Here is an 8,399-nt window from a genome sequence, read left to right on the forward strand (position 1 = left end):
GTTGGGCATATGAGGTCCAAACTAAGTGGGATTAGTTTCGACACATCCATGACATTGAGGTGGATGTGGAGGAACTGACGGTGCCAAAAAAAAAAAATCCTCTTAGCTGAAAGTTAGGTTCTTCAAAGCAAACTTATAATACATGTCTTAAATCTATATTTAGTTGATTTCAGCACTCAACTATCCAAGTTAGGAATACGAGGTCCAAATCGAGTGAAGTCAGTTCTAACACTTCTGTGATATCAAGGTGGATGTTCTGGAACAAATAGTGCCAAAAAAATCCTTCCTAGGTGAAAGTTAGGTGCTTATAAGCAAACTTAGATTACATGCCTTAGATCCATATTTAGTTGATTTCAGTACTTAGGTGTCCAAGTTTGACATACGAGGTCCAAACTGAGTGGGGTCAGTTCCGACACATCCATGACATTAAGGTAGACATGCCGGAACTGATGGTGCCCAAAAAATATTCCCGAGTTAAAAGTGAGGCTCTTACAAGCGTTCTCACCATACATGCCTTATATCTATACTTAGTTGATCACTATACTTAGGTGTCCAAGTCGGGATATGAAGTCTAAATTGAGTGGAGTCAATTTTGACATGTCTATGACATTGAGTTGACAAGTCAAAAACTTACTGTACCCAAAAACTCATTCCCGATTGATCAAAGTTAGATGTTTAAAATTGTATCATTTGTTATTTAACTATGTATAATCATTCTTACTATCAAATAATTTGTACCTATAGTATTCAAAAATTTTATACTAATTTTTTGTATAATTATTATTTTTTAGGATTTGCGGTATGTCGAATGATACTGAGGATGACGACGATCACGATAATAATGATGCAGACTATTTGTTTTGTATTTTTTTGTTATGTTGATATGATATTCATATATATATATATATATATATATATATATATATATATATATATATTAATCTTCTTAACAATTACAACAATTAATCTACAATTTATGGTTGAATATGATATAAGACTAAATTTAAATATAGGGTTCTCACAGGAATGCGTGCTTTTGTAAAAAAATAAATAAATTAAATTATTAGAAACTTTTAGTGACTAGAAAATGTCACTGAAAGTTTGGCAGTAGTGACCGTTCTAGAATCGTCACTAAAAGTTTGCTAATAGTGACAATTGCTAATTGTCACTAAAAGTAGGACAATAATGATGGTTGCGAATCGTTGCTAAAAGTTAACAATAGTGACAGTTTAGAAATCATCACTAATAGTAGATTTTTTGTGACGATTTTCAGTCTAAAAAACTATTAGTTATAGTGAATGTATTACACTTTTAGTATCCGTTAGTCTCCGTCACTAATAGTCCATTATTAGTGATGATTTCCAAAACCGTCACTAATAGTAAGTTGAGATGACCGTTATAGTCACCAATTAGTGAGCCTCGCTAGGCTGTCACTAATAATTAATAGTGACGATTTTATATTATCTAAAAGTCTTTTTTTTTCTTTTTTTTTTTTCTTTTTTGTAGTGAATCGGAAAGAAGAGTCTCCTAACTGGTGTTCCGATGGGGCCAAAAAATCATGGTTTTTAACATCTTTCCCTTCTCAGTAGGGTCATTATATCCTATAGTGATTTTTCTAGAGCCTCAAATCTTTTCTCCACGAAACTCAATGCATTCACTGTTTCTTGAGGGTCCATGGCTTTAGCTTGGGATTTGATAATTATAGGATCTCTGACGATGGGAAGTGTTTTCACAAGAAGGTTTTTCAAAAATTAAAGAACAAGCGAGAGTAAATGCTATAGATGTAAAAATACAAGCCCAAAAATAAATGCTCTCTTTCCATAAATATTTTTCAAAGACAATAAGAGAGAGAGATTTGGAGAGAGTAAAAAGAAATTTGCCCCAGAGAAATATTTTTACAATAAAAATGGTTTGGGAGAACTTTGATTAAAAATAACTCAAAAATATTAGAGAGAAAATTTGGCTAATCAAAGTTACTAATTTAGCTTATGGAGAGGGTATTTATAGATTTTCTAAAAATTTGACCGTTAAGGGACATAGAGGGTATTTTTAGATTCTTTTAATTAAAAATTAAACACGATTAGCGCTAAAAAATTATCGGAACCCGAAAGGTTCGGTCGAATGACCCTAGCATCGGTCGGCTGACCTCTTACAAGAAATTTGAAATTCAAATGGGTTCGGTTGACGAACAAAGGGTCGGTCAACTGACTTGGGGCAATTCCGAACCCTTCGTAGGTTCGGTTGGCTAATGCCTAAGCCGATCTGCTGGTTCTTGAGAATCGATTGGTAGAGGCATTTTTTACCTAATTTTGTCAATCAATCGAGGAAGGTAGAGAGGCCAAGTTTAGAGGTCAGTTGACTGTGGAAGATAAGTTTAAAAATGGTCGGTAGATCGAGCTTAGTCAAACTTTGACTTTTGGCCTATGTTCGGTCGAATGAGCTTATTATAACACTAACTGGTCGGTCGATCAAGGTAAGTAAATTCCTCAGTTTTCGCCCTTATTTAATTTTGAAAAACCCTTGCATGATTTTCATATTTTAGAAAAAATGGTTTTTCATGAAAGGTTGGGTCCTTATGGTCAATTTATGGTTTGTCCTGAGCATTAGGCCATATTATGCAGATGCATGCATTATTATAGACCAAAGATTAAAAAAAAAAAAAAAAACTAATTGTAAGACAAATAAAACAAATAAGTCTTCTTCTTCTCCTTTGCTTTTTGTCTACATGGAATGCGCCAAATTGAGCTTTAAGTCCTGTCTTAACTTTCACTTTTCCTTTCCCTTATGTGTGTAATGAATAATATACCTGTTCACACGCTAAGTTCACACATAAGATAAGAATGCTTTGTCAACATCAAAATAGGGGTCGAACTCAAAAAGTCAATATATATATATATATATATATATATATATATATATAGTGGCTCCGTTCCAAGTTTATTAATAACTCTCACTTATGGCGAAGGAATACCAACAAAAGGACACTTGGAGCTTACAAAATAACCAATAAAACACCCCACGCATCAAACCAAACAAAAGAATAAAACAAACATATACTAATACCAAACGGAAACCAACAAAGCATACCTCATATAAGCTGTAACCATCTTATCCAATCTATACAAACCTTTGATAACTGTAAAAAGTTGACTACTATTTGTAAACAAACTATTCCTCCCCTTGACACCTTGTCGAGCCAAAGCATCTGCAACTTTATTCCCTTCTCTATGCAAATGATTTATATATATTGGGAATCTGTTTTGGTCCAAGTTTGTGAGCATTTTGTGGTGTTTGAGCCGGTAAACTTCTCTTTAAATTATAGTAGAGTTTTTTTTTATTGGGTCTCATAGGTTTTGTGAATTTTGCCCTTCACATTAGAGAGAATTTTCATTTTAAAATCATGTGTCTCTCTTAGATGTGTTTTTGTGTGCTTTTGACAGGTTCTCGATTGAATTTTTTTCAAAGATTGATTATTCATTGCTAGATATTTTGCTGTTCACTACTTTAGTGGCAAGGAAAGATTTTCCGTTGCATTGGTTTCATTTATTGTCCTAGTTCTTTCCCAACACTCTACACTTGTGACTCTTGACCTCGGAGGTTTTTTTCTCTTAAAGCCTTCTTCTTGTTATTTTCCTTCGAGTTAATCTTTCAAATTTTTTTTCTTAATCTCATTCATCAAATTACCCTTCAAGTCTATATTTGAATTGTTTCCATGGTGTTTTTTTTTTTTAATGGGGTTGAAGAAATGATGTGGTCTGTCAAAGCATTGGAAGATGGAGTAACCTACACTTCCACCTCCATTTTTCTTGAATTCTCGATCGAAAATTCCACTTTTCCCATATATTTTGTTAAATTTCCTTAGGAAAACACAACATAAAAGAAATAGGAGCAAAATAGCATGAAAAATTAGAGTAAACGGGATAATCAGCTCCAGACGTGAACAAACAGCTATGCAGGTATTATTCGTGGTCGTGACTCACATCGCTGGCCTTAGCAAGATTTTAACAACAAAAAAAAAAAAATTTTCTCCATAGCCTGTTGTAATTTGTCTAGTACTCGTAAGTCGCCTTGATAGAAACAAATTTACGTGCTCAACTTGCATACTCTTTGGTGTTGTAAAGTTTGATTGCTGAACAACTTTAATTGTAATTATACATGTGATAGATGTATATATGTTTGTGTTTAGGTGCATACTTGTACTCTATTTTTCGGTTCCCGCTTAAACATCCATGGAACCTCCATTCTCCATTCTGTTGGAGGTTTGGATATGGAGGCCTCCATCAATGTGTAGAGTCAGCGCAGTTTTGTAATTCACCTCCTTCTTTTCATCGCTTAGCCTGAATACAAAGGCACCTAAGAGGACTGCTGAGAAGATCTTCATTTGCCGATAAGCAAACGCCTTCCCCAGGCAAATTCTAGGGCCAGCCTGCGTAACAAGCATATGTTTAGCTTTCATTCTCCCCTGATATCTCATAGTACTCTATAATTTGTTGGTAATTTAGCTGAAGATTGATTTGTTTCCAATTAAATAGTTATGTTTTATGCTAAATATTGATAATTGTGCGCTGCTCAAATGAATGAAATATGCTTTCTTACATTGAAGGCTGAGAACTTGAAAGGGCTTTCTTGCTGAAAAATGCCACCTTCATTGAGCCATCTCTCTGGGCGGAATTCCTCAGCATCATCCCCCCACAGGAATTTCATCCTACCCATAGCATATGGGTGGAAATGTACGGTATTCCCTCCCCTCACGTTAAATCCATCTGGCAAGATGTCATCTGACTCACAAAGCTTCCCTTCCTGTCAGAGAAACACCATAGCCTAGTGAGAAATGAGTCTGTAAATCAAGGGAAAAAAAAAAGGACAAAGTCAAAAGGGTTAAATGCTTTTATGGCTTTGGAGTTCTCCGAGGGGGGGAGGGCCTCGGAGGACTGTATATGGTTGCTGTCATGAAGAATCTTTGATGGGGGTTAGTTGATTCTCCTTCCTCAAGGCTAAGATGGGTGTGGGTCATCCTTCTCATATAGACTGACTGGAAAGCAAGGCCACCTAAAGAATGCAACTAGCAATGGATATATCTGCTTAAACTTGGGTGGAAAACAAAGCCTTTGGTATGATACCCCTTTGGGGTATGATTTGTTGATGGTTAATAGGTATGGCTGTTGGGTTTCTTTGGGGTCAACAGTTAATTGGTGTGGAGAGGAGATTATTGAAGATTTAAGGAATTAGAACTGATAGTATGGTAGCTGTTGTTGCAAGGAATAAGTGTTGACTAACCAGAGGTAGTTGCTCCTGATCAGGTTGAAACGTATTGTAAACCAGGAAGTGGAAGTGGTTTGGATCCCTGATACTAGAGGTTGATTTTCCAATCGAGAGTGATTGGAGTGCTTTTGCAGCTCCAGGGCCTCCGGTTTTAGGAAGTACCTAGTTTGAAATATGTTATGCACGGTGAGAACTTATCCTCTGGGTGTCTGAATGTTAATCACAGATGGGTGTCTGATTTTGTTCCATTTTCTGGCTCAAGAATTCCCGTATTCTATTATCTGTCATGAATTCCTAGCTGTGCTTATATTATCCGTATACATGGATCCTTATGACCAGATAACTTATAGATTTTTTCTGTTCTGTTTCCGAGTTGTGTCTACAGGCTTCTATTATACAGGGACTTACCATTGGGACTGCAGGGTATAGCCTGAGTGTCTCAGTCAAAGCTGCATGTAGATACTGCATCTTGTCGAGGGCATCTTCAGTTATGCTGGCTGCAAGCTCATCAAGGGTTGAATTATCTTTCAGTTTCGTTGCTTCTCTCACTTCACGTGCAATTTTTTCCTGTATGTGAGGATGCTTGCATAACATGTAAACAAACCAGGAAAGGGTGGATGCTGTTGTGTCTTTTCCCGCAATTATAATACTGAGGATTATGTCTTTTAAGTACTTTGGATCTGTCTCTTTCAGCTCGAGGAACCTTGACAAAATGTCTTGTTTTTTCACCTGCCATATATGCACATGCACAAATTTATGAATTTTTATTTCACTTGGATCAAAAGGAGAAGGTTGAGTAATAAACTCACAGTTGAATCATCCTGTGAGTTGTGCACTTGTTCAATCTTGCTTTGGATGAGCTTATACACAAACTCATCAACTACTTTGATTTTATCTCTCAACAGTGCCTCTGAACCAATGTTCAGAAGCTTCTTGATCTTCCAGACGATATCGACATATCTGTACATGGTCCTTGTGTTCGCTTCATCGAAGGCTTCATAGAAGCGCTTGCCCTCCTCATTTGTTCCACACATGCTATCCAAATCAACACCCAAAATGATCTTAAATATGGAGTCCAGTGTTGATTTCATCAACAAATCCTGTTTATCAATGCAATGGTTAGTCTTTTATCAAGGCTGCATTGTGAAATTTGAAAATTTTTCATCTTACTTGGATTTCTATCAATTGATTTGAGGCTGCAGCTTTGGATAGTATCTGGGCAAGTTTTGTTCCATTGTTTCTAAAGACGCCACTGCTAAATTCCTTGAGTTTCTTTGTGGAGAATTCATATATTGAAATCTTCCTCTGATGCTGCCACTTCTCTCCATCCACAGTGAAGATACCATCACCTAGAAGATCTGACAAAATTTCATGGTGGTACCATCCCTGCAACAATTTTCCTTAAATGAGCTATGAGAAACAAAACCTTCGGAGGCTCAACCTTTTGAATTAACTGCACTCATTCCGTACTGCTAGTTGACAATAATTAAGTACATATCAGGCGCAGGAAGTGTAGAAATTGATAAATTAAAAAACATGGGAATTGATTAAACACTCTTATTCCACTGAAATTGCTCTTGCAGGTTACTTCTTTAAATTTCTGTTAATTTCGTGTTCTTTATCATGGCTAAGAATATAAAAAAAAATAAAAAAAGACTCCGGCACACACACAGACAACTATGGTAGGATTGGCTGTGGTAAGATTGCGAGTTCTCTTTTCTTATCATGTTTCTAGGCAACCAAGAGTGACTTGTCTCATCTGATATAGTTACCAGTTAAAGAAATCAAGAAATCATATTCTAGAAAACTCTAAATATGCATAACGTTAAGAATAATTCTGCTTGCTATGGAGCATATAGTGTGATATGGTATTACCTTGACATAGTTTGCAAAGTTTGTCTTCAGGATATGTTCAACATTTGCAGGGTCTACAGTGATAACCATGCTTCCATAAGGGGCAAGCAATCTAAAGGATCTGTATTTGGTGGTAAGGTGGGTCAGGTAGTGGTGCAGCCTGCTGAAATTGAGCATTAGATTGAGAGTGGTGCCAATTACTGGATGGTATCTCTTCTTCCCCTTCTTCTCCACCAGTATGGAGCCAATAACTTTGGATAGGCAGATAGCCAGAATCACAGCCAAAGTTGCTTCCGTCAAAGAACTGGGATGAAAGAGGAATCCCTTGAAATCCATTGTTGATGATGGAGAGGAACTAATCTGTGACCCTGTTTTAAGCTTTTGCAGGTTTTCTTTCTATGACCTGCAACAACGCTTAAGGTGGATTGGTCAGCAAGCAAATAATAAGCATAGGAATGTGCTGACGACATTTTCCCTAGTTGGTGGCCCCCTTATAATTTGTTTTTCTCAAAGAGTCGAAGGATACAAACTGTGTCATCTACACAAATCCAGAAGGAAGATTTTTTACGCTAGCTCTTCCATAGTCCATAGTGGGTTTACTGAATAAATCAGTTGTGAAGGTCGGTCAATATGGGTTGGCTTGAACTTTGATGGTAATTCAGAGCCAATTTGACTCCAGAATTCATTTGGCCTTTCCGCAAAGATGGACCTTTCTGCATCTTAATTCCTTTGAGGTTGTGGCTCATGTAATGAACTTGACTGGCTGCAGATTTGTCACGGGCGTGGGAAAGGCTGGTGGGGCGAGCGCATGACAAGCTTATCAGTTCACAAATTTTGTGGCATACACACGGCTGGCAGCGTCTGAAAGGGAAAACTGCCCCAGCCCACATTGCTCTCCGTTGTTAGTTTGCTTTTATTTTTATTTTAAATTTTTTTTTCCCAATTGAAAGTGCATATCAGGATTGGAAACAGCCATTTTCTCTCATACTACTTCCACTTTTTTAAGACTCAATTTCAGACTTTCAACATAAAAATTCTGATCTTTAACCACACGATGTTCCTAAATAGCCGATGAATCAAATAACAGCTTTTATTTAGTGGGTCCATCCATTTAATTTTATACCAAACCCCACTTTCACATATAAACACAGCTGTTGGGGGGCGTTAGCTTTCACATCAATAATTATTGTAGTTATTGCTCTGCTGGGGCCGCTGTTGGGTTTTTGTGGAGCTTAGTTGTGTTTTAATTTGAATGACAACCCGATTCCTATTTAATGAGAGAT

The 8,399-nt window shown here is 36.7% G+C and overlaps 1 protein-coding gene across 1 annotated transcript; it reads right to left on the minus strand.

Annotated features, from left to right (window-relative positions):
- Positions 1–3,999: 3,999 nt before the first annotated feature.
- LOC131146459 (cytochrome P450 704C1-like) lies at positions 4,000–7,611 on the minus strand. Its single transcript, XM_058096079.1, has 6 exons — positions 7,138–7,611; positions 6,433–6,648; positions 6,072–6,362; positions 5,671–5,991; positions 4,597–4,800; positions 4,000–4,426 (listed from the first exon to the last, which is right to left on the minus strand). The coding sequence occupies exons 1-6, from the start codon at positions 7,450–7,452 to the stop codon at positions 4,220–4,222; spliced, it is 1,554 nt and encodes a 517-aa protein (XP_057952062.1). The 5' UTR covers positions 7,453–7,611; the 3' UTR covers positions 4,000–4,219.
- Positions 7,612–8,399: the final 788 nt, after the last annotated feature.

This window comes from Malania oleifera, chromosome 13 (assembly GCF_029873635.1).
Source record: "Malania oleifera isolate guangnan ecotype guangnan chromosome 13, ASM2987363v1, whole genome shotgun sequence".
In the NCBI taxonomy this organism is placed as follows: domain Eukaryota; kingdom Viridiplantae; phylum Streptophyta; class Magnoliopsida; order Santalales; family Ximeniaceae; genus Malania; species Malania oleifera.

Coding starts and splice junctions, on each gene's coding strand:
- LOC131146459 (XM_058096079.1), bottom strand. CDS start 7,452: ATGGATTTCAAGGGATTCCTCTTTCATCCCAGTTCTTTGACGGAAGCA. Junction 5,992..6,071: donor ACTCACAGGATGATTCAACT/GTGAGTTTATTA, acceptor CATATATGGCAG/GTGAAAAAACAAGACATTTT. Junction 4,801..5,670: donor TATACCCTGCAGTCCCAATG/GTAAGTCCCTGT, acceptor TTTCTCTGACAG/GAAGGGAAGCTTTGTGAGTC.